Source organism: Schistosoma haematobium, chromosome ZW, assembly GCF_000699445.3.
Source record: "Schistosoma haematobium chromosome ZW, whole genome shotgun sequence".
Lineage (NCBI taxonomy): Eukaryota > Metazoa > Platyhelminthes > Trematoda > Strigeidida > Schistosomatidae > Schistosoma > Schistosoma haematobium.
In genome coordinates this window covers 6795451-6823282 of record NC_067195.1, presented here as the reverse complement: position 1 = coordinate 6823282, position 27832 = coordinate 6795451, and the positions used below count along the sequence as shown (strand labels likewise).

The following is a 27832-nucleotide window of genomic DNA, read 5'->3' as shown; positions in this document are numbered from 1 at the left end:
GCAGAGTCTTTTAGTAGCACTGAGCAACAATGCCAGAATGTTTGGAATGCGCTTCTCTCCCTCTAAATGCAAGCTGCTGCTTCAGGACTGGTCTGCGTCAACACCTGAACTAAGGATAGGGAGGGAAGTAGTCGAATGCGTCGACAACTTCACTTATCTTGGAAGTCTGATCAGCCCTAATGGGTTGGTGTCTGACGAAATCTCAGCACGGATTTGAAAAGCTCGCTTGGCTTTTGCCAACTTACGTCACCTATGGCGAAGGTAAGATATCCGTCTATCAATAAAAGGACGGGTATACTGCGCGGCAGTCCATTCTGTTTCAATTTACGGCAGCGAAACATGGCCATTAAGAGTAGAAGACACTCGTAAGCTATTAGTATTTGACCACAGATGCCTCAGAAATATTCCTGGGGTCACCGGGTAAGTAATAGTGAGGTTAGACACCAGGGTATTAGGGAATGACGGTAAATCAGTTGATGGGGTTGTGGATCTTCATCGACTGAGATGGTTGGGCCACGTATTACATATGCCTGAACACCGATTACCATGACGTGCAATGCTAACCGGTGTTGGAGATGGTTGGAAGAAAGTTAGGGGCGGCCAAACCAAAATGTGGCATCAGTGCTTGAAGTCACTAACTTCTAGTCTGAGCCATGTTGGTAGATGCAGATTACCTGGTTGGGGTCCGCGTGACTGTCGTAACCAATGGTTGGAGACTCTTGGTGACATGACTCAGAATCGGTCACAATGGCGTCGGTGTATTCACTTACTGTCTTCCCTTAAACTAAGAGATTAAAATTGCTTCATATCTTTCTACGAACTAATTCTTTCTTCGTGTACTATATAGTTATTGCAATCTTTCTTTTATATATTACCACCTCTGAATTAATTACTTTTATGAATCCGGTGTCCATCTTGTTGTGTTAATGAGGTATGGCAACTTGGACCGATGCATATATGTGCCTGGTCCTACGTTGTAGCTGACTGACTGACCTCAGTCAAAGGTGTCCTTTAAACGCAAAACACACTGGGTAACTGTAGTTCAGAAAGCAATCTGACGAGCATAACACACTAGTGATATTAACGTAAAGATATTTCACCTTCCGAGATGGACCTCAATAAGTTTACATACTTTTACATCTCCTAGGTTTTATTTATTATTCTGAATTAGATCGTAAGCTTGTCATTGTAGTCACCTCCTTGCGGTACTCAGAGACAACAAGACAGAGTGCAACTCAACATAGTTAATATAAGATTAGTAATTCATAACACAGCAACTAAGATATTTTTGAACTACATAATTAGAAACAACATCACTTGCCTAACATCTATGATCCGAACGAATCAGTTTGTACTTGAACATGTAGAAGATTTATTACTGGGATTTAGATCTATTTATCTATATCGTAATTTTTTAAAAAAATCCCAACACATTCTTATTTAACTACGGCTACTTCTAACCATAAAACTGGGAAAATATATTATTGAATATCCTAGATTATCGTTTCACAAAAGAACACATCAAAGTGATAATCAAATACTCATATGAAACAAAAATAAAAACATACATATACATGAAATGTATTTACATCACAATCCCAATACTTTTTTTTAAAAAAAAAGGAAACTCAATATACTTTGTTCAAGCTTATAAAAATACAACGTACTTTACTAAAAACAGGAACAATAAAGGTGAATAAATAGTTATGGTCTTATTTTAATAAATAATCCCAATGATGGATCAGTGACATGCCATCGTGATGCTTCTAGAAAATTGAACACTTCATCTAAATCATCTACATGTCGTGGACGATCACAAGCTGATGATAAAACGTGTGGCTCTACATAATAAATTTTGAAGAAAAAAGTTAAAGGAAAATTAAACATTACAAACTAGTAATGGTTAATTTAAAGCATTCTTCTTTGCTAATGACAAAATAATCTAATTAAAAACTGACTTGCCATAGTAAATACGGTCGACTGGTTTAGTCAGTTAGTCAGTCAGCAACAACGTAGAACTTCGTACGTACATACATCAGTTCCAGTTGCCATACCAAACTAGTACAGAGATGCAGTTGTCGATTCAAATCCCATAGTGGTAGAGTTAGTAAAAGTATAAGCAGTAATCGGAAACACTAGGGTTTGAAGACGTTATTCAAGGAGTATAATCCAGTGAAATAAATTTGGAAAAAAAGGGACATGAAGAATTCAGAAGATTAGAATTTGGGAGAACACAAAGAGTGGATGCACCTGCACCATTGCAAACGATTTTGAGCCATGTCATGACTGGTTAATTAAATCATAGTAATTTAAAAAAATAGTATTGAATAACTATTACTTAAAGCGTTATTTCATATTCCGTGACAAAGGAGTATAATAAGGCCTATAACTATGTATATTAGATTTGTCAGTATACGATTATTTGAACTGTAGTCAAGTGACCACTACCCCATAATATTTAAAATAATAATCTAGTGTTTAAGAGGAACAAATGTCAAGAGAAAGAAAAACCGGATTGCACGAAGTTATTTGTATTCAAAGTAATGAGTGAAACGAGAAGTTAACAGTAACACTTTATATCAACACTATTAGATCAATTCATCTAAGAGGAAGTACGTAACTATGTTTTTCAACGGTAAACCTGTTAAGCTGCAAATTGATACGAGGTCTGACATAACACTAATTTCTAGAGAGACTTGGATAAAACTTAGTTGACTTCGATATCAACCTACATATTAGAACGCTAAGAGTGAGACAGGAACTAACATTACTCTTCTTGGAGAAATGCGGATATCTCTCACGTTCAGTGACAAGACTATGACCGGAAAATGTTATGTATCTGGAACCTGTCATACCAACCTATTAGGTATTGACTGGATAGACAAATTTGGTTTATGGGACCGGCCGTTGAACATTGTCTGCAATATGATTAAATCACCAGCCGAAACAATATTTGGCCGACCAATTAAAACATCTTTTGGTGCTTTGAACCCCAAAGACAGAATGAATGGACTACAAAAAATAAGAAAGGGAATCGCCCGAAGATTCGAGAATTTAAAGCAGGTGACTTAGTCTATGCACGTGGTTTCCGGCCTGGAAAGCCAAAATGGATATTTGGATGTATTTTAAAAAAATGTGGGACGGTATTGTATGAAGTGGTCAAAAATACACTAATTATTAAACACATCAATCAACTGCGAGACAGAAAAAATGTTTATGAGTCACCTAAAGCCAAAACTTTACCAATGGAAGCATTATGTGATACATTTAATATTCCACCACCACCACAAGTTGGGATGAGAAAAAATGAGCTGGAATCAGAAGCTAGCCGAAGATCATTAAGGGGACGAAAACAAACGGGATTTTTTCAAATAGACCCAAAAGTGAAGTCATACGATCAAACTTTGCGAGGGAGGTGATGTGCGGACGAGAATGATTATGATTGGTTGTCTGCTTAGTCAGACATGTAGATAGTCTGACAGGTGTCAGATGGGTTATATATTCCTCTATCCTTATTATTATTGTGACTCTCATTATTGATTGTTCATTGTTGTTGGATTATGTCGGGTTGTGGTCAGGCTAATCACGTGTTCTTGATTTGAGTTGTGTTGACGTCCTGTAGTATAGACACTGGTAGGGAATCTAATGTAGATACTCGTTTAAGGTAAATTAACGTCCCATACGTGTAAACGTGGAAACCCATCCGTTACAACATTAGTCGAAGTAAAATCGAGCGTTACAACAATAAGTCATCCGGTTTTTTAGGATCCTGAAGTGCCGCTATCCCGATGGTACAGAATAAGGATTTGTCATCAATACGAGTAGCCAGTGCTGGGATAATTCACTTAGAAAATACGGTAACTAGAAACAAATAAATTCTTGTTAGATAAAAACTTGATGTCTATTTATGTTTCAACGATTTACTGAGAAACAGTGATCCTTAGATTTATCGAGCTACAGAGGGAAACATAATGATAATAATACTGTGAATGAAGTAAGGAAAGGAATTCAAAATCACTGACTAGATAGTAAAATGTGATTACTCAGAGGGATTACAGACACTAGTTCCGACCACACAGAGCGAACCTCTACGGCATTAAAATTGAATATTAAAAGTAAAGTGAGCCCTGAACTACAGTGATTCTTTGCTAGATTATAGTTTCACACAAAAATAAATTGCTGATTTATGGGATGGTGATATAAAATACCTGGGGCATATTCATGTGAGCCGGTGCCTTGCTGAAGTGCTCTAGCATATAAATGTGAGGCAGCAGCATCGACGAATGCATGCTGTTGAACTGTAGCATCGCCTACAAGCGTACCACCACCGGCAATCGATGTTATTCCAGAATTAGCTAAGTCGCCATTTGTAGATGATTCACTGGAATAAAACTGGGCTGCATATTGAGAAGCATAGTACTGTTGATAGTATTGTTGATAAGCTTGATAATATTCTGCTTGAGCTGCAGAATTCCCCGTTACAGCAGCCGCAACTGCAGCAGTGAATGGATCGGGCATACCTAAAAAATGGTAGCGAGCAGTGAAGTCATGATTAAAATGCATAATCCTTAGAAAACATAGTACAAAATCGAGATTTCACTACACCGAATGAAAAAATAAACTTGAAAAAGAACAGCTACGTCTGATTTATCCATATTTTTGAGTGATTTAACGTTCTAAAAACTTAAATTGCTGACAAGTATTATATGTGGAAATCTTATTTTAAAAATTTGTTAGGCAAACATAAAATTATCAGAAAGGGTCTTGTAGAGATTTTACAGATTTCACTGGTAGAAACCATGAGTCAATTGAAGTTAGACCACCATGGAAAACCTGGAAGCACTGGAAAACCGTTTCGTCCTAGTATGGCACTCCTCAGCAGTGCGCATCCACGATCCCACCCTCCGCGAGATTCGAACCCAGGACCTATCAGTCTCGCACCAGGCGCTTAACCAACTAAACCACTGAGCCGGCATCCAACGGTGTTAATATCTAAAATCTCCACAAAACCCCTTCTCATAATAATCACCTGCTCAATAGAGACTGACTTCAAGAGGCATTTCTTGGAGTTCTAGTGAGAAACCGCGACCAGTGGAGTTCAACCAGGTTTGTTGAGATATCAACTCGCTGAAGACAATGGTGTATGGCGACGTAACTTCTTAGATTGGTTAGATTTAGACATTAACAGCGCTGGATGACGGCCGGCTCAGTGGTCTAGTTGGTTAAGCGCGTGGCGCGAGACTGATAGGTCCTGGGTTCGAGTCTCGCGAAGGGCGGGATCGTGGATGCGCATTGCTGAGGAGTGCCATACTAGGACGAAACGGTTTTCCATGGTGGTCTAACTTCAATTGACTCATGATTTCAACCAGTGAAACATAAAATCAGTCAGTAACAACAGAGAACTTCGTACGTACGTACATCAGATAGAATTGCCACACCACATTAGCACAGAGATACGGTGGTCAATTCAAATCCCGTAGTGCTAGATGTAGTAAAACTATAAGCTGTAATCAGAAAAATTAGGGCTTGAAGATGTTATTCAGGGAGTATAATCCAGTGAAATAAATTTGGAAAAAAAGGGACATGAAGAATTCAGAAGATTAGAATTTGGGAGAACACAAAGAGTGGATGCACCTGCGCCATTGCAAACGATTTTCAGCCATGTCATTCAGGGTCTCTAACCATCGGTTGCTATCATCTCGCGGTTCCCAACCAGGTAGTCTACACCTACCAATATGACTCAGTCTACTTGTCAGTGACTTCATGGATTTGTGCCATGTTTTGGTCTGGCCGCCCCTAGCTTTTTCCCAATCTACTCCTGTACAACAAAACATCCTACATCGGTCAGTCGGTGGTTGGGCATACGTAATATATGTTCCAGTCATCTCAACTGATGAAGTTTCACTACGTCATCAATTGATTTGCCATCCTTACCTAGTACCCGTTTCCTAACAACTGCATTACTTACTCGATGGTCCCAGGATATACGAGCAATATTTCGAAGACACCTATGATCAAATACTAGTAACCTACGAATATCCTCTACTCTTACCGGCCATGTTTCACTGCCATAAAGTAGGACAGAACGAACTGCTGCGCAGTTAACACGTCCTTTGGTTGACAGACGGATATCTCGCCTACGCCATAAATGACGCAAGTTGGTAAAAGCTAGTCGAGCCTTCTGTATCCGTGCTGAGATTTCGTCACACACCAGACCACAAGGGCTGATGAGAATTCCAAGATAAGTGAAGCGGTCGACACGCTCAACTACTTCACTCCCTATCATTAGTTCGGGTGTCAACGCAACCAAATCCTGAAGCAACATTTTGCATTTCGAGGGGGAGAATCGCATCCCGAACATGCTTGCATTGTTGCTTAGAGTGGTCAGAAGACTCTGAATTTTGTCAGCGTCTTCACCAAATAAAGCTATGTCATCAGCATATTCTAAGTCAACAAGTGAACCTCCTGGTAGAAGTTCAACCCCTGTAAATTTAGATGAGGAAAGTGTTATCTCTAAAAGTACGTCAATGACAAAGTTGAACAAGAATGGGGAGAGTGGAGAGCCCTGACGAACACCATTTGAGGTAATCAATTCTGATAACAGTTCGCCATAAGCTCTCACTCGGCCAGTTGTGTTCGGGTAGAGAGCCTGTATAAGGTTAATGTACTTCTTTGGTACTCCTTTCAGTGACAAACACTGCCATAGAACCTTACGATCAGCAGAGTCGAATGCCGCCTTAAGGTCGAGAAATACTACCATTGTGGGGCGTCTGAACGTATGTCTGTGTTCTAGAACCTGACGTAGTGTGAATATCTGATCTATACAACCACGTCCAGGTCGAAAACCGGCCTGGTTTTCTCTAATCTGCTCTTCACGAGCTTTGATTAGGCGTCGAAGTATTATTGAAGCTAATATTTTAGACACTATATTAGTCAAACTGATTCCTCTGTGATTGTCGCAAGAGGACTTTTGTCCTTTCTTATAGACTGGCACAATCAGTGATTGAGACCAGTCAGATGGGATTGCATCCAATTCCCAAATTCTACCTAAGACCTCAGTTAATCTTACTGCTAATACTGAACCATCATCCTTAAAAATCTCAGGAGTGAACCTGTCAGGGCCTGCTGCTCTCCCTCGCTTCAGATTTCCTATGGCTTTTTCAACTTCGTAAAGAGACAGAGGACCTACATTAACTTGCCATTCAGGTTGACTAGAGATCGTGGGAAACTGAAGTGTGGCTGAAGGCCAGTTGAACTGATCCCTAAAGTGTTCTCCCCATCGATCCAATCTCCTGGATTGAGAATGTATAATATGTCCATCTTTCTCTGTGAGTGTTTCGCTAACAGTCGGGTTCCTAATACCGGTTTCCCTAACGAGTCTGAACAATTGTCTGCTATTACCTATTGCCACTGCCTTTTCCATCTCTTTTGTGTTAGGATGTGCAGAAAAATATACCAATAATTATCATGTTAAGTCTAATGGTGGCCTTGGACTTTAAATGTACACTCCCTATTGGTCAATATTTGTTTCACTTGTTAAATATTGTACAAATGTTGTTTTCTATTTTATGATACGATGTGCTTTGTTTGGTTGGCATATAAACAGAGTATGTCTGAAATATAATGATTCATATCTTAGAGGCTAAGACTTGCGTTCTGGACTCAACTGGCTGGGCTAGACAGCGAAGCAGGGCCAATAGGGACTCTAGGTCATTAATCTGATCGATAATATAAGCTGCTATCATAATCTGCAATCCACACGTTACAACATCTTGCTTTCGCTACCCACCACTGTTCACGATCATTGCGTAGACTTCTTGTCAGCTTGCGCTTAAGCTGACTCCGCTCTTTATTATGTTCAGAGCCAGGTGGAATGAGTTTTCGAGCATCTATCAATGCAGTAGATGCTGCTGAGATCCAGTGTTGCTCCCTAACCTTGTGGTTTACCTTACTAGCAGATATCACTGCTGTTTCCACAGCTTTTCGGATATCATTCCATGCTGCATCGGGGTGGGCATCACATACATGGCTGCCTAACTGTTTTCCTAGTTGTTCCTGAAATATACTCTTAGCTTGACTATCATTAAGTAGGACCCTAAGAGGTTTACTTGCAGCGTCTTTCCTACGTCCAGTAAGACGCAGGCAAATACGCGCTCGTACTAGAGCATGATCTGAATCTAAGCATGTGCTCCAGAATGAGCGACAGTCTTCTATCGAGCCCCTCTATCGGTGGCTGATAGCGATGTGATCTATTTGGGTCCAACGTTGGGACGAATTCGAGGGTCGCCATGTTAAAAGATGTTTTTCCTTATGCTTAAAGTTAGTATTTGCAAGGAACAGGCGGTTATCTGAGCATAGCTGCAACAGACGGTCGCCATTATCTGTTCTTTGAGTCATGATGCTATAAGATCCACCCAGGTGTCTTTCCCTATCGCTTAGTTTACCTACTTGAGCATTAAAGTCACCGGCCACTATTACTACATCCGAGCGTCTAGCTTTTCGGAGAAGGTCGAAGAGCTTTCTGTAAAACTCATCTTTTACATCATCTGAGCTGCAGTCAGTGGGAGAATAGGCAGAGACGACGAAGAGGCAACGACGAGTGTCCCTATCTTTCCGGATCCTTACTGTTCCATTCAGTCGGACAGCGCACAAACGACTGTCTACTGGGATCCACTCTAAGAGAGCTAGTTCTGCCCTAGGACTCAATGCTATACCTACGCCGGCGAGGCCACGGGAAGCAGAATCAGGGCTTCCAGATACATGAAGTGTGAATCAAGTCGGTTCTTTATTTTGGCATGGTGAGGTCAAATGAATGACGCTACTCAGATCCTGTATGCACGTTTCGGAGACGCAGCACACATCGATGGCGCGAGATTCTAAAGTCCTAGCTAAGGAAGCCTGTTGTCCTGTTTGGCATAATGTTCGGACGTTAAAAGCTCCTACGTGTAGTTTAGAGCGAGGTTTCAGGAGACCAGGAATAGCGTTCCGCGTACTCGAATCGTTTTCCCTAACGGTGCGAGGTGGTAAAGAGACGTGAGGAGGGTTAGTCATGGAGATAAGAGAGGTATTGGGAGGTGTAGGAAGGATTTGAATGTGACCAACTTGGTCTCGTGCGCTGTTACGGGTATGAGGGCTGATATCACTTCCCGTCTGCCCACACCATGGAAGGGTATTTATTGAGGAACCTGAAAAGGAAATTGGATTAGTGTTGGTCTTAATGACCTGGGAGCGTGACCGCAGAGCCCAAGGGACAACTGCTTGAGGCCGGTCGCGCACGGCCTTTTTGTGGGAGGTTTTTGACGTATTAGCTCCGTTCTTCAAAGGGTTTTACCGCCGGAGACGAAAATCCGTGAGGTAAGGTGAGGTGTGACATTTTTAGGGTCGACCTCTTCTAATCCTACCCGTCCTTGTGGGAAGGCAGCATCGCTGCAGATGCTAGTTGTCTGATGGAAACACCTTAATGATGTCACACCCCTCTATAGTCAGCAGTACGACTCCGCCCTCAGACCTTGAGTTGCTGCTTTTAGTCTTACCGTTCTCCAATCGACCTGCCTGGCATGGTAGAACCTACGGGAACATATGTCCCAGCCAATATAGCTCGGTTGGGTCATCACGATAGGCAACCCCGACCACCGCGTCAAGGTAGCAGCTTCGGTCGGGGAAACATAAAACTGTCAGAAATGACCAATTATGTACGTGAGAGTATAAGTTTACTCAGTTTAGGAAACTCAATGCAATCTTTGGAACCAACTCGACAATATTAGTTACTTAAATGAGTTGTAAGGGAAGACCTAAGTTTAAAAAAACTAAGCAAAATAACAATTAGCTGATCATCATTTCTCAAGTCAACCAGAAAGTTATCAAATTGGCTTCTATTTGTTCATACTATGATTGTTCATAACCGATGAAAACACCCCAAAATTCCTTATCTTATGTAGGGTATATGTTGTATAAATTCTTACTTCTGGGGTCACATCTTAGATCTATGTATCTGTTTTTTTTATTTCTAAACATAATCTGAGGGGTTGAAGAGTAATACGAGAGATGAAAATTAGAACTCCTGATGTCTTGTTTTAATTATTAATTACTTATTTAAACACATCAACATTGGTACGGAGGGGGATCAATATAAATATACTCCACACAAATCATCGAACTTTCGTGTTGTGGGATAACGCTCAGGCGCCCAAACCGAAACAGGTGATTTTCTTAGGAGACCACGCCCCGAGTATTTGACTTAAAGATCTGATTCATAAGGCAGTGAAGCAACTTTAGGAGTTGTAGTCCCATGGTAATCGGTGACCAAGAATAGGTTAATACGCCATTTGTCCCCTCAGGATCCTGGAGCCCATGTGCATCACTGATTTGGAATCAAGATTTTCCAACTCTACTAAATGGACCCTCCGTACCCACTAACCCGGTTAAAGAGCCGGACATTTGCTTTTCGTCCACTGGATTCTGTAAACAACATCCCCATCACGAGAAGGTAGAGGGTAAAACTTCTATTGCAGTGACTAGATGAGAGTATTTAAACAGGGAGAGCGAACTTTCCTCAACCTCGGCTGCACCAGGACATTTGGAGGCACGTTGGTAAAAAAAATAGATGTGATACAAAATTTTGAGAAGTTTACGATGAACTATCTATATATTTCCTTCGACCTTAAATCAAAGAAAACGACTCTCGTTGTGTAATTGAAGGGAGTTATGATTTAGTTCAACTGACTTCAAGTTTTCAAGCAAAATCATTTGAAGAATTGTTTCTCACTAAAATTGAAACCTTTGCCAAGAAAACATAAACAAGGAATGAAGCACACATAGGTTAATTAGATTTGAGTATTCTGACTGAGTCGGATTTTGTTCAACGGTTTGATGAATGTTTAGAAGACTGGTGATGCATAAAGACGTAGATTAGTAAGGGGTAGAAACTAATCTGATTACATGTAAAGAGTTAATAAACTTTATCGGATTAAAAACACTCATAACTGCTAATGACAAACCGTGTTTATTAAGTTTTAATTACTTACCACTTGGAACCACTGAACTCGTCTCAGATGCTGTTGTAGTAACAACCAGACTTCCATCTGCATTATAACGCTTCGGAATAGCAAGACTCACTCGAATCGGTTTATAGCCTAAACCACAATAATTTTGCATTTCAATCAACGCTTTATCCATATCAGATTCAGTGAGGAAACGAACAAAACCGTATCCACGAGACTTGCCATTTGTCATCACAACTATTAATTACAATGATTAATAAGAACACACTTCTACAATGATAGTTACCTTTAGCTGAACGGCATGTTGGGTATTTTTTAAAAGCATTGAATAAAGCAAGATCATCAACATCTTCTGTTAGTTCACCAACAAATAACGAACATTCATTACTAAAAGGATTAATATTATCCAATAGATCCATACCTAGAAGTGCTATCTTTCCCGTAACTAGCGTGATTAAGTTTAAATCTTCTGGTCTATAAAAAAATCAAAGTAATCAAATAAATTTAAAATGTTCTTATCCACAAAAAGCGGGTTACAACATGAAGTTAGTTTTCATTACAGAGTGACATCAAACCCAGATCAACAGTGAGAACTAGGAAAGACTGGGCAGTTGTATCGTCCTAGTTCGGGACTTCTTATTGACTTATACCACATCAAACCCACAGCTTTCAGGTTTTATCAGGAGTACAACAATTTTAGACCAGCAATGTGTAGGGATACAGTGGTTCACATTTGCAATTGAAATAAACTTAAGATACTGCGCGATTATAACTATTAATTGCAACGTGATATCTGTCACACCCGATAAGACTGAACTCAGTAAGTAACAAGTATATTATCGTAGACCACGGCCCAAAAATTAACGGATTCAACGCAAGGTATAGGCTGACAGTTTAAACCGAGTGGAGTAGTCGGCGAGCACTGCTGAATAATCTCAGTGTGAAATGCTACCTGGTTTTTAATGGTTCTCTAACCGATACCAAACTGTAGTAAAAGCTAGCTTCAAATTCAATAATCCACCATCCTAGTGAAACACAACGATTCTTCTAATAAGATAACAATTATATTGTGATTTTTAAAGGCGATGTAAATAAATCACTTTAATACAAATTATACTGACTTTACTAAACTTTCTTAGTTGTATTTTTGACTGAACGACATCTTACATATTTTTTTACTTATTTATCGATCTCTATTTTATTATTTTCATTGTGCTTCCATTCCTTCCTCTATTTCTTCAAACTCTATCATTTCTCCATTGTGGTGCCCGACAGTACAAGAATTTATATGTAGTAAGGATAAAACATTAACTTTACAAACATCTTAGAAATTCTTCAAATAACTATTATCTGCCGTTAAGATTAGCCAGAAGGATTTGATGTGACAGGTTTATGAAAAGACACCATGAAATTAAGGACAAATGTACGATGAAAATGTCCACTGATATATTACAACTAATTAGTAGTAGTTCCAATAATATTGAAACTTAGTGGTTGTTAAGAACAACTTGAAGTCTAACTCAGCATAATATATGCATTCATCCTTATTACTTTGGTCTAATAAATTAACAATTTATTATATGAACTTGATACATCTCATGATATTTCGTTGATCTATTCTGATTTTTTTTCTACATAAAATGATAGTGATTTCTAAATAGCTTGAAATAGTGCAATGCTATGCCTGATACTACTTGAGTGAAACGGTCGGTTTATAGGTGAGGTGAATTAAAATGAGCCTTAAGTATAACATTAGCAAAACAATGTACCCGGAGATTAAAAAAACGTCAACCCATTGAAATCCCAGGTAGCGAAGATGAAAAATTAATAGTTCTGCTTTATTCAGATCACCAGGGACATTTGTATAATGAGCAGAAACTAATATGATGACAATAGTGCTGAAGCTGGAAAAGCAAATGAATTACTTTTGGTCGTTCATCCATGTCACATCCTATGACAACCCTATTAGATTAATATCATCCACTCATTAGATCACGCAAAAACCAACGAAATAAAACCGAATGAAAATCCACTGTTGAAATTCCAAAGATGAATGACGATCCGCAGCATATTTGCGTGGGAACTTGGTTGAAGACCTATCTTAGCATACCCTACGGTTGTTTAACTTCATAAATGTTAGTATAGAGTCACTATTTCTTATCCTTAAACGATATCAAAGTGGATAACGACCTCATAAAATCATATTGGAAAGAGATAATTCAAGGCGCTTAGTGAAAAATTCAGTCAAAAACGTACAATTTTGCATGCATATAGTATAAATGTTTGATCATCATGGGGGAATAATCAATTAACTAATTTAAGTATTCATTGGAATGATGAATTTCTCGTGTATATAGAGCAGAAAATAATTTATTGATAAATATGAGCACAATCTTTTCTTGAGACATATTTAATGAACTAATAGTTCTTGATGAAAATCAGTGCTATATGCTCAAGAATCTTTGTACTTACAGTACAGTAACATAAATGTGATAAGACCGAAAGGATTATGATGAAGACGTTATGAAACCCAAATAGTCAAACATGAATTGCGATAATGATCAGAATAAAATGTCATTTGACATTTAGACTTTATTTGTCATGACTCAATTTATAGTAAAAAGTCTGCCAACTGAATGCTAACAGTGGTCTACAAAATATTCCAATATGCAGCCTCATGAAATCTAAAACGATTTGTAAATACGTACAGAAACTTTTATTTAGTTTAAAATTAAGATCAAGCGGACGAATAATTCTAATAAAGCTTACAGGGGCTCCAGGAATGAGCTTGCCATTCAACTTAAGCATTGCATCTCTCGCAGATGTTGAGTTAGCAAACTCTATGAAACCATAACCAAGAGTTTGCCCAGTCGCCTTGTTTCGGATAACTTTTACACTCACTATATTTTCACCTGATGTTTCAAAGGCTCGTTTAATAAACATTTCATCCATGTAAGGTTCCAGCTAAAAAAGGAAAATGAATAAAACCAAACAAAACATACGTCACCCATCCATATTGTATGGGAGAAATTCTGCATATTTTAAGGCAAGTTAGTAGGTATCCTCCTTGAATGTGAACAGGTTTGGTCGAGATTGGATTAGGTTTGAAATTAGTGACAGAAGTTTATTCCAATGACTCCAGAACCTATGAACGGAAATGAGAAAGTATATAACTTAGAAAGCATGTGCCCAAAATGTGATAACTGCAAACAATGTAAAGTTTAAAACAACCAGGCAAAGTTCGTAACCAGATTAAAGAGAGAACCTAGCGTAACTAACCACATAGTGTTCACGTTTTGAGAACTGCTGGTAAAAAAGCGTTGTGTTGACCCAATAATTTCATGAAAAACTCAAACTATTGATGATAGTGTATATTACTTAAATAAACTTGAATGAAAATGCAACCATATGCTGTGATTCCAACTATAAAGTAAAATGAGGTAATCAGTGAGAAACCTGAAACTTTGTGAAGTATGGCACCACGCCCGAAAGCTAGGTAATGGAGGGTAATGAAACATAACGATGTTGTTAATGACATTAATTTGATCTTGTCTGAGTTAATTTTTACAACGAAATGCCTATGGACCTACTGTCATATTTTCGAATGCTATCCCTGTCAAAAGTATACACTGTTAAATAGATAGAGATATATAACAAAGTTAGTGCCGGCACCGACTAACCTAGTTATATGAAATACGGATAGAGGAAATAATCAGGAAACGGCTGGTGTACACTTAAAACTTATAATTTTAATCCAGAAATATTTAGTTAAAGGATTACAAATTATGAAACTCGAATATGCCGTATGAGAACAGACAAAACTCATGGTGGTGTAAAACATAAGTATGAAGGAACACACTCAACAATGTATGAATGTAGAAAATAACACAGCACATTAGTAAACGAATGACATTTATTTTGTATACAATGATAATTATTCGTGAATACAAATTAGGCCCCATGCCACATTACTGGTCTCGGTATAATCGACATGACGATTTGAGTATTGAGGATCGAGTATTAATAATTATAATACTGTTAATTAGTGCTATAGCTGTAATGATTAAAAAATCGTGCTGTCCCAAACATATCTTCATGCAATATTTCGATCCATGGATACATTAAACTTAAAACACTGAATACCAAGACCATATTATTCACCTTTGCGAACATGCCGTAGTCGATGAAACATAACTGAATAATATAATGCGCCTATGACTTACGATGAATGAAATGACCTATGACTGAAGAGAGGAATTAAATGGGGTGCACCTTGGGCGTTTTATACTAGTGACCTTAACTTCTACTAGATTTCCAATATCCAATATAATTGTGACGAGCTTGTATAAATTGATTGATTTCTTTGCTCTCGCTTTCTGTTTACTTACGCTTCCAAATACATGGTTATGTCCAATAGATAGTAGTCTAGCCACTCAACTGCGATGTTTTGAGTCTCTGTAGCAGTTATTTGTGGATTTGTATAACTTGTTGTAGAGTGAGTATGTTTGTCACATAATAAGAGAACAAATGTGATAATAAGAGACATAGACAGTATTTTCTGGTTGTGCAGTAGTGATAACTGAGGCAACTAATGATACATGCATTAGGCAGCTGGTCCAAGAGGGGATAAGTAATCCATGGGTCAGAACATGTTTACCAAGTCTCATCTTAAAGCTATTCACTAGGGGGCTGTGGTCATTTCGACTGTTAGGTAAGTTCATGTGGAGGGGACTCGTAATGGAGAAAGATGAGAGCGTGTCTGAGAGTTCGTTCGTTGATGTGTGACCTTTTGCGGGTTGTCTAGATGTACTGATAATACGCTCGCGTTAGGATGGTTTGGTGTACTTGATGCATTGTATAACATTATCGGATCACCCCTTGTTCTCCTGTGGCTCACTGAGAATAATCCCAGATACTGACGTCTATTCTCGTGAACTCTATTGCTTTCTTGGTTGTCCGTCTCTGTACTTGGTCCAAGAGCTTTATGTCACTTGAAGGGAGAGGGTTTAACGACATTGTATGTTTTAAACAATGTTGGGAACAATTCTGGGTTTATCGCGCCAGGATTTTACTCATAAAGTACCGAGTTGCGTCTGCCTTGACTGCATCCCCTGTGTGATCTGAATTAGTTTCTAGTTCCTCTGTGGCTACGAGCCCGAGATCACGCTCTGAGAAGACAATAGGGAAAGGACCTCTATGGAGAATGTCAGTGCTTTGTATCAAGTGAGGCAGAATGCTCATGACGTATTGTTTTGATAGGTTTTTAGTGACCTACTTTTGTCAAGAGAACGCGATTGATTTAATGGAAATAATTAATATTATAACCAGTTGCACCAGTGATTGTTTTACTGTACTTATTTGTTCAACTGTACTAAAGACATCCATTGTTCTTCCATTCTTTCTTCCGTTGATTGTGATCTTACACGAACTGACGTTTGCTCAGTGATTCCGCTCATACTCCTTTGGCACGATCTCGGTATTCTTTCGATACCACGAGATCACCAACAAATATACTTCGCTACAACCTCCAATTGCCTTCTGATATCTGGTACGTAACCTTCTTGTAGTGGTGATCATATTCAACCGCGAATCGACGCCACGCTACAGGTTGTTTTGACCCATAGTCTACGTACATTTTCCTACTGTTGTAAGGTCTTCTAAAGCTCAAGTGAATTCTTTTCGTCTTTGATGGACCTCCAGTTCTTTGTGCCGTCTGCATCGATCAGTAACCGCTAGCGTTGATAGTTTAAAAAAAAGCTCATTGGCTTCATGTAACACAATCCTGCCCGAAACAATTCAATCTACATCCTGCTAACACTTTCTCTTTGAGCTTATTCGTAGGACCTAGTGTTAGGGTTGTAGCGGTAAATAAATCCCCAAAATAAATAGCTCTAAATTTTCGACATTGGATGCTGACCATATGTTTTAGTGGACTCATCTAGCTGAAGGCGCTCGGTCAGGCATCCGCACCAGATCACGTGTGGTAACGCCGTGCTCAACATCAACCGCAATCGCTAGCCAGATTAGATCAGAGAATTCCGATATATTGGTCATCGCCAAATATACTCTTCCGATCTCCTCGACTCTGTCATCTTGATTTCTTTGGGCGGGAACGAAATAAATTAGGTGTTACTGGTAGAAGCGTTGTCAAACACTGAATACCTGTGACATCATCATTGGTGAGACCGACGTGATCTGGTACACCTTATTACAACTGTGAGTCTGTTCCTTTTTGGGATTTTTATATATCATTGCCTTATTGTTTTTATTTTTTTAAACATTGTGATTTTTTTCGTGTTTTTTCTTGGATATATATATATATTTTTCCCCCTCGTTCATTATCGTACTTCATACTTCATCATGACTGAACAGACACCTAAAGTACTCAAGCTTAAGACTTTGTCCCCACCTTCGTCTCAACTGATGCCTTTCTGGCCCGACAACATCGAAGCCTGGTTTTGCTACGCAGAAGCCGACTTCCACGAGCACGGCGTGATCGACACACGTGCACAATTCCTCGCAGTAGTCAAGGCACTACCGCGCGAATTCAACAGGTACGTAACACCTAGTGTGTTTACTAGTGATGTTTCCGATCCTTACGAAATCTTAAAACGCTCGATTCTTAAACGAGGAGACCTAACCGATCGACACAGGTTAGATCAACTCTTCAATAACATCGACCTGCAACGCGGTTCTGCGACGGACATGTTGCAACGGATGAGAGAGGTAATAGGCCCAAGAACTTTCGACGAAGGTCTATTCAAACAACTCTTCTTGTCAAAACTTCCCCAACAGGTGCAAGCAGTTCTGGTCTCGTTCCAGAACAACGCCTTAGACGAGTTAGCTGCATCTGCCGACCGCATTTTAGAAATTACGAAACCTTCTACTACCGAGGTATTTTCAGTCAAAGAAAAGCCTCACACGACTCAGAATGACATAACCGAGTTATGTCATACACTCACGCGTTATCTTAGTCTTCGTACCGACCGTAAGAGATCGCGCACACCACGTAGAAGCATTTCTCGTAAGCGATCTGTCTCTAGATCACGAGAGACAGATAACCCCGACTGGTGCTGGTATCATAACCAGTATGGAAAGTTTTCCAGAAATTGCAGAAAACCCTGCAATTTTCCCAACACGAAACCGACTGATTCGAAAAGCTATTCGGGAAACTTCCAAGCCGGCACGCGTTAACGGCAACCGTAGCCGGCGAACAAAGCCGTCTGTTATTCGTCACAGATGTGACAACGAGAGTTCGCTACCTCGTCGACACTGGCGCAGAAGTTAGCGTTCTCCCAGCAAATCCTAACGACCGACTTCACGAATCGACCCTAAACTCACAGGCGGCAAACGGAAAACCGATCGCTACGTATGGCAAAAGGTACGTTTACCTTAACGTGGGTTTACGCAAACCCATTCACTGGATTTTCGTTGTTGCAGATGTTTCTATGCCAATCATTGGTATGGACCTTCTACAACATCACAATCTGATCATCGATACGCGCAAACGGAGGCTAGTAGACGGAAACACTAATTTGTCCGTTTGCGTAACTTCTTTTACTGGTTGCAGAGTATCCCCAGTCACAGTTAAACATATGATAGACCCACTCTATCAACCACTACTCGATAAGTACCCTGGGATACAACAAACTCAACCGAAACTACCGTGTGTAACCAGCAATGTTACACATCACATCACGACTACAGGACCACCTGTATTCTCTAAAGCACGACGGCTAGCTCCCGAAAAGCTAAGGTTAGCGAAAAACGAATTCGATCACATGATGGACTTAGGAATCATACGACCGTCAAGTAGCCCATATGCATCTGCGTTGCACATGGTCCCCAAAAAGGACAGCAACGATTGGCGTCCAACTGGTGGCTATCGGCGATTGAACGCGAAAACCATTCCCGATCGTTACCCGTTGCCTCACATTCACGATTTGACAGCTACCTTGAAAGGTACAACTGTCTTTTCGAAAATCGACTTGGTTAAAGCGTATAACCAAATCCCTATGGCTACTGACGACATACCGAAAACAGCTATCATAACTCCTTTCGGACTCTATGAATTTTTGCGAATGCCTTTCGGTCTAAGGAATGCTGCTCAAACATTCCAAAGATTCATAGACGACGTTTTTCGAGGTCTCAACTTCGTACACGCGTATGTTGACGACTGTCTAATCGCAAGTCCGGACAGAGAAACACATCTCAAGCATCTGGACCTTGTTTTCGAACGACTACAAAAACATGGCATTACTGTAAACGTTCAGAAATGCCAATTTGGAACCGACTCATTAGACTTTCTGGGACACACTATCGATGCTCAAGGTATCCGACCCTTAGAACCAAAGTGGCGGCCATTCTGGATTACCCAGAACCGACTACCGTCAAGCAATTACGCACGTTTAACGGCCTCGTAAGTTTCTATAGACGTTTCATACCGAAATGCGCATTACTTATGAAACCTCTGACCGACCAACTTCGTGGAAATGCGAAATCCATTAATTTGGATGACACCGCACGAAAAGCATTCTCCACAGTTAAGGAACTGATTGCTAAAGCAACAATGCTCGCACATCAGGACACCGAAGCACCCATTAGCATCGCAGTAGACGCATCGGACTCGGCAATCGGAAGAGTCTTACAACAATGGGTTAACAACTCCTGGCAACCCTTGGCATTTTTCTCTAGAAGGTTGCTAGACACTGAATCAAGGTACAGCACATTCGGTAGGGAACTCCTAGCTATGTTTTGTGCTGTACGGCATTTCCAACACTACATCGAAGGTCGTGAATTCACTCTTTTCACGGACCATAAACCGCTCACTTTCTCGTTAAGCTCTCCTTCGGACAAGTACTCTCCCCGTGAGTCTCGACAACTGGACTACATTTCGCAGTTTACTTCAGATATTCAACACATCTTTGGAGCAAACAATGTAGTCGCAGACGCCTTATCTCGCATAACTTCCTTGAACAGTTTCCAAGGAATCGACCTTCTTAAACTCGCCGAGCTTCAAAAAGAAGACAGTGATCTTCAGCACGAGTTATCGTCCACAACACTTAAACTACGCACCAAACAGATGGGAACAGGTAAGGAAACCTTACTGTGTGATACATCTACAAGTAGGGATCGCCCAATCGTGCTGAAACATTATCGACGCAATGTCTTCAACACATTGCACAAACTTTCTCATCCAGGTGTTCGTGCAACCATCAAGCTTATAGCAGAACGATTTTGCTGGCCTGGAATGAATAAAGACGTGAGGGAGTGGGCACGCTCCTGTGTAAGCTGCCAAAAATCTAAGGTTATCAGACAATAAATGTCCCTTAGGCTCATTTAAAACTCCCGATGCTCGTTTCGACCATGTTCATCTGGATTTGGTAGGACCTTTACCAGATTCAAATGGATACTCTTATCTCTTAACCTGCGTAGACCGTTTCACTCGATGGCCAGAAGCAGTACCTATCAAGGACATCACTGCTGAAACAGTGGCCCGCACCTTCGTCGAACGATGGGTAGCAAACTTCGGCTGCCCTTCAACCATCACTACAGACCGCGGACGCCAGTTTGAATCTGATCTTTTCCGTCGTCTGACCACACTTTTAGGAATCACTCGATTCCGAACGGCCGTCTACCATCCACAAGCAAACGGGTTGGTAGAACGTTTTCACCGACAACTAAAAGCTTCACTATCAGCTGCAAACGTTTCACAGTGGACCGACGCTCTTCCACTTGTCTTATTAGGTATTCGCAATGCAGTGAAAGCCGACATTGGATACACTGCGGCTCAACTGGTTTATGGAACGACACTTCGACTTCCAGGAGAATTCGTGGATCCTTCATCCTTCTCAATGAACATGGATCTAACCTCCTACACGAACAGGCTTACAAACGCAATGCGTTCAGTTAAACCTGCTTTCACTCGACCTCAATCAACTGATGTTTTCGTTCAACCTGACTTACGATATAGTACACACGTTTTCGTTCGTCGAGACTCGCATCGACGACCATTCGAATCAGCATACGAAGGACCCTTCAAAGTTCTTCAACGTGAATCTAAGTACTATATAGTCGATAAGAACGGAACCAACGATAGCATCAGCATCGATCGCTTAAAAGCAGCGTATTTAGAAGGAAATCCTATTCACGTCGACTTTCCTTCGGTACAATCGAAAGATACGACTCCACTCATAATTCCTCAACCAACAACCAACACTAGCGATGATACTTCGAATGTATCTGAAAATATACCTAAAACGACGCGTTCTGGAAGAAGAGTAAGATTTCCAGAACATTTAACCGACTACTGCACGTAAGGCACTACTCGACATTTTATATTATCTCGATCTTTCTTTTTAACGATATAAAATTTTTTTTAAAAAAGACAATTTTATTATGCCTATATATTTATATTTTTATTTAAAAAAAACAAAACATAAAGAACATTTTTTTAACGCTATTACGTGTGCTTGAGTATATTTTCCATTTTTCGCCGACATTGTGTTTTTACGCACATACGAGTGTATTTCGACATGCACTTACACTTTCTCTTTTCTTTTCCAGGACGACTGGAAAAGAACGATGCAGTTTACGAGGAGTCGAAATTTTCGTTGTAACTCTTTCTTTTTTTCTATGTCGTACCTCGGTCCCATATAGTAAGGAAAGACGACCAGACGCTGCTACACTTAGTAAGCTATCAGAAGAGTGTTTACCAACGACAAACTCGTTGGGTTTAAACTTCTGGCTGGCCACGTCTTAGGATCGTCACTGCCCCACTAGGGGGAGTGATCTGTAGCGGTAAATAAATCCCCAAAATAAATAGCTCTGTAAGTTTTCGACATTGGATGCTGACCATATGTTTTAGTGGACTCATCTAGCTGAAGGCGCTCGGTCAGGCATCCGCACCAGATCACGTGTGGTAACGCTGTGCTCAGCATCAACCGCAATCGCTAGCCAGATTAGATCAGAGAATTCCGATATATTGGTCATCGCCAAATATACTCTTCCGATCTCCTCGACTCTGTCTTTTGATTTCTTTGGGCGGGAACGAAATAGATTAGGTGTTACTGGTAGAAGCGTTGTCAAACACTGAATACCTGTGACATCATCAGGGTTAGCCCCCAACTGCGTGACTGATCTATACTTATGATTTTTCTAACCTCTAGGTAATGAAAATGTGGTATATTTTTTGCCTTAACAAGCCGGCTTAAATGTTTTAATTGTTTGGATTCCAAAGGTGCTTTTGGTCGGATAACATGAGTCACTCAAACTTCTGAGTCAACTGACACCACGTAAACTACACTTCATTTCTTTTGCACTATTCGGCCAACTATCCATGTAGGATGTTTGCCATGGTAGTTTAAGGCAGGTACTCATAGTGATATTGGTTCTAACGACACGACCCTCGAAGTCGAACATAAGATAACGGAGAAAATTTACACTCAAGATTCAACACGGATAGAATGTAAAAAGTGATGGACGCGGGAGCAATTTGTCGAAATGATATGACCTGTCCATGCGGGCGTGGTTACTCCACGTAACCTCTTAAATTCTGTCTGGATATGATTGATTCAGTTCTATCGAAAAAATTCCGAGAACATTGCAGTTGCAAACTAAGTCCCATTGTTGATGACTAGTATTTCTGAGTGGTTGACACAGTTCTCTGACTGTTCAGCGTGCAGTTGGATCTCTGACCACTTGCCATATGTGTCAACTACCAAAAGATAAGTTTATCCAAGGGGTAAACCAGAAAAGTTCAAGTGTATACGCTACCATGGTGACTGTGGTACTGGCGAAGAGTGCGGTTCTGCACTCCACAGTACTTTTGTCGCTATTGCGCACTTGGTACACGAAAAAAGATGTCTGTCCAGTGGGATGTCTAAATGCTGTCAGTACATATAGCTCCGTGCAACTTTTCAAGTATCGCTAGTTGCAGCTTTTTGGGGATTATACAGCGTTCGGTAGTCAGAAATCAGTTGTAAATGATGAACGGAAATAGCCTGTGCCGGTGAAACCACTGAAGTCCTATGCACATGGTCTTTGAAGAACATTGTTATAGGTGGAATATCTTAACCTAATATAAGATTGGGTCTCGAGCAGTTCATTCTCTGAATTCATCTGATGACACTGAAGTGTTTCGAATGGTGTTACAACGTGAAAATAAATGCTGCTAATTAAGGGGGTAGCGAATTATTGATCGGACCAAAGACGCACAAACACGTAGAACGACCTAGGGTTCTGATTGGTCCCGCTTCCCTGTCCAACCCAGCCAGTTAAGTCCAGAACACAAGTTTCAGCCTCGGATATATGAATCATTATATTTCAAACATACTTTGTTTATATACCAGTCAAGCAGACCACAACGTACCATAAAATAGAAAATAACATTGTACAATAATGGCCAGTAGGAAAATGACACGTTAAATAAATATTGACCAATAAGATGATACCATTTCATGTCCAAGGATAGCATTAGGCTTAACAGGATAATTTTTGGGATATTTTCCTGAATATCCCAACACCTCCCTTTTTTGGAGATCCGGAGTTGATGTCCAGATTTTAAATTTTTCTCGCGTCTATCCTCCCCCTCGAAATAATGTTGGGTCCTCGTATACCCAAGGAACAGTTAGTGTGACTCTATTTGAAGCATATTTCCCGCATTGAATAGAGAGTCCACTAGAACTGATTAGATGGTGAGGATCAGCGACAGTAGATATGAGGTCATTAGGGTTTGATTTTTGTGAAACATTTCCATCAGATCTCTTCAAAATTCCATTAGTTGATAATAGGTCACTAAAACAAACAGCATCTATCAAAATTGTATTAGATTTCTGACCATTATTTGATGTATGGGACACATTTTCTGGCAAAACAACAGGATCTTTTCGTGAGCTGGATATGCTACTGCCTGTACATGCTGTTTCGGGGATGATGGAGTTTGACTCCATTACCGGGCATGTTTCTGGAATAGAAAGTACTGGACCACTGGGCGCATCATGGATGACTGTTTCGTTTGAAGTACAGTTCATCGAGGATTCATGGAGGCTGCTGTCATTTTCCAGCTCACTGTGTAATTGAGATATCCATCCATCCACTTCCGATGCGTCTTCATAACATGAGTGATTTAGCAGCTGCATGCGGAATTTGACTAATAACTCCAAATGTCGTTCAAAGAGCAGCTGTAATCGATCGGAAGGGAGAGTCATTTTTTTCGAATCAGCACCTGTGATAAAAATTACTGTATGACTAATGACCAATGTCGTTGAAGGACAGTGACGACAAGCTGGATGCTGATTGGTTGATAATTAGACTGGATTTCGTCCAATTACAGGATGACTTTGGATTGTATCTTTTCTTCACCCCGTCGCCAATTGTTATAACGTGAAAATAAATGCTGCTAATTAAGGGGGTAGCGAATTATTGATTGGACCAAAGACGCACAAACACGTAGAACGACCTAGGGTTCTGATTGGTCCCGCTTCCCTGTCCAACCCAGCCAGTTAAGTCCAGAACACAAGTTTCAGCCTCGGATATATGAATCATTATATTTCAAACATACTTTGTTTATATACCAGTCAAGCAGACCACAACGTACCATAAAATAGAAAATAACATTGTACAATAATGGCCAGTAGGAAAATGACACGTTAAATAAATATTGACCAATAAGATGATACCATTTCATGTCCAAGGATAGCATTAGGCTTAACAGGATAATTTTTGGGATATTTTCCTGAATATCCCAACACCTCCCTTTTGGAGATCCGGAGTTGATGTCCAGATTTTAAATTTTTCTCGCGTCTATCCTCCCCTCGAAATAATGTTGGGTCCTCGTATACCCAAGGAACAGTTAGTGTGACTCTATTTGAAGCATATTTCCCGCATTGAATAGAGAGTCCACTAGAACTGATTAGATGGTGAGGATCAGCGACAGTAGATATGAGGTCATTAGGGTTTGATTTTTGTGAAACATTTCCATCAGATCTCTTCAAAATTCCATTAGTTGATAATAGGTCACTAAAACAAACAGCATCTATCAAAATTGTATTAGATTTCTGACCATTATTTGATGTATGGGACACATTTTCTGGCAAAACAACAGGATCTTTTCGTGAGCTGGATATGCTACTGCCTGTACATGCTGTTTCGGGGATGATGGAGTTTGACTCCATTACCGGGCATGTTTCTGGAATAGAAAGTACTGGACCACTGGGCGCATCATGGATGACTGTTTCGTTTGAAGTACAGTTCATCGAGGATTCATGGAGGCTGCTGTCATTTTCCAGCTCACTGTGTAATTGAGATATCCATCCATCCACTTCCGACGCGTCTTCATAACATGAGTGATTTAGCAGCTGCATGCGGAATTTGACTAATAACTCCAAATGTCGTTCAAAGAGCAGCTGTAATCGATCGGAAGGGAGAGTCATTTTTCGAATCAGCACCTGTGATGAAAATTACTGTATGACTAATGACCAATGTCGTTGAAGGACAGTGACGACAAGCTGGATGCTGATTGGTTGATAATTAGACTGGATTTCGTCCAATTACAGGATGACTTTGGATTGTATCTTTTCTTCACCCCGTCGCCAATTGTTATAACGTGAAAATAAATGCTGCTAATTAAGGGGTAGCGAATTATTGATCGGACCAAAGACGCACAAACACGTAGAACGACCTAGGGTTCTGATTGGTCCCGCTTCCCTGTCCAACCCAGCCAGTTAAGTCCAGAACACAAGTTTCAGCCTCGGATATATGAATCATTATATTTCAAACATACTTTGTTTATATACCAGTCAAGCAGACCACAACGTACCATAAAATAGAAAATAACATTGTACAATAATGGCCAGTAGGAAAATGACACGTTAAATAAATATTGACCAATAAGATGATACCATTTCATGTCCAAGGATAGCATTAGGCTTAACAGGATAATTTTGGGATATTTTCCTGAATATCCCAACACCTCCCTTTTGGAGATCCGGAGTTGATGTCCAGATTTTAAATTTTTCTCGCGTCTATCCTCCCCCTCGAAATAATGTTGGGTCCTCGTATACCCAAGGAACAGTTAGTGTGACTCTATTTGAAGCATATTTCCCGCATTGAATAGAGAGTCCACTAGAACTGATTAGATGGTGAGGATCAGCGACAGTAGATATGAGGTCATTAGGGTTTGATTTTTGTGAAACATTTCCATCAGATCTCTTCAAAATTCCATTAGTTGATAATAGGTCACTAAAACAAACAGCATCTATCAAAATTGTATTAGATTTCTGACCATTATTTGATGTATGGGACACATTTTCTGGCAAAACAACAGGATCTTTTCGTGAGCTGGATATGCTACTGCCTGTACATGCTGTTTCGGGGATGATGGAGTTTGACTCCATTACCGGGCATGTTTCTGGAATAGAAAGTACTGGACCACTGGGCGCATCATGGATGACTGTTTCGTTTGAAGTACAGTTCATCGAGGATTCATGGAGGCTGCTGTCATTTTCCAGCTCACTGTGTAATTGAGATATCCATCCATCCACTTCCGACGCGTCTTCATAACATGAGTGATTTAGCAGCTGCGTGCGGAATTTGACTAATAACTCCAAATGTCGTTCAAAGAGCAGCTGTAATCGATCGGAAGGGAGAGTCATTTTTTCGAATCAGCACCTGTGATGAAAATTACTGTATGACTAATGACCAATGTCGTTGAAGGACAGTGACGACAAGCTGGATGCTGATTGGTTGATAATTAGACTGGATTTCGTCCAATTACAGGATGACTTTGGATTGTATCTTTTCTTCACCCCGTCGCCAATTGTTATAACGTGAAAATAAATGCTGCTAATTAAGGGGTAGCGAATTATTGATCGGACCAAAGACGCACAAACACGTAGAACGACCTAGGGTTCTGATTGGTCCCGCTTCCCTGTCCAACCCAGCCAGTTAAGTCCAGAACACAAGTTTCAGCCTCGGATATATGAATCATTATATTTCAAACATACTTTGTTTATATACCAGTCAAGCAGACCACAACGTACCATAAAATAGAAAATAACATTGTACAATAATGGCCAGTAGGAAAATGACACGTTAAATAAATATTGACCAATAAGATGATACCATTTCATGTCCAAGGATAGCATTAGGCTTAACAGGATAATTTTTGGGATATTTTCCTGAATATCCCAACACCTCCCTTTTTGGAGATCCGGAGTTGATGTCCAGATTTTAAATTTTCTCGCGTCTATCCTCCCCCTCGAAATAATGTTGGGTCCTCGTATACCCAAGGAACAGTTAGTGTGACTCTATTTGAAGCATATTTCCCGCATTGAATAGAGAGTCCACTAGAACTGATTAGATGGTGAGGATCAGCGACAGTAGATATGAGGTCATTAGGGTTTGATTTTTGTGAAACATTTCCATCAGATCTCTTCAAAATTCCATTAGTTGATAATAGGTCACTAAAACAAACAGCATCTATCAAAATTGTATTAGATTTCTGACCATTATTTGATGTATGGGACACATTTTCTGGCAAAACAACAGGATCTTTTCGTGAGCTGGATATGCTACTGCCTGTACATGCTGTTTCGGGGATGATGGAGTTTGACTCCATTACCGGGCATGTTTCTGGAATAGAAAGTACTGGACCACTGGGCGCATCATGGATGACTGTTTCGTTTGAAGTACAGTTCATCGAGGATTCATGGAGGCTGCTGTCATTTTCCAGCTCACTGTGTAATTGAGATATCCATCCATCCACTTCCGACGCGTCTTCATAACATGAGTGATTTAGCAGCTGCATGCGGAATTTGACTAATAACTCCAAA

At 40.2% G+C, this 27832-nt stretch overlaps 2 protein-coding genes across 2 annotated transcripts; both read right to left on the bottom strand.

Annotated features, from left to right (window-relative positions):
- Positions 1–571: 571 nt before the first annotated feature.
- TRNAU1AP (tRNA selenocysteine 1-associated protein 1) lies at positions 572–15400 on the bottom strand. Its single transcript, XM_035732207.2, has 8 exons — positions 15224–15400; positions 14003–14145; positions 13770–13964; positions 11422–11474; positions 11287–11387; positions 11025–11237; positions 4209–4520; positions 572–1841 (listed from the first exon to the last, which is right to left on the bottom strand). Exons 2-8 carry the CDS (start codon positions 14036–14038, stop codon positions 1705–1707), a joined length of 1047 nt encoding a protein of 348 aa, XP_035588342.1. The 5' UTR covers positions 14039–14145; positions 15224–15400; the 3' UTR covers positions 572–1704.
- Positions 15401–23461: 8061 nt separating this feature from the next.
- Positions 23462–26831, bottom strand: MS3_00001060 (uncharacterized protein). Its single transcript, XM_051208573.1, has 2 exons — positions 26670–26831; positions 23462–24225 (listed from the first exon to the last, which is right to left on the bottom strand). Exon 2 carries the CDS (start codon positions 24206–24208, stop codon positions 23579–23581), a length of 630 nt encoding a protein of 209 aa, XP_051070253.1. The 5' UTR covers positions 24209–24225; positions 26670–26831; the 3' UTR covers positions 23462–23578.
- Positions 26832–27832: the final 1001 nt, after the last annotated feature.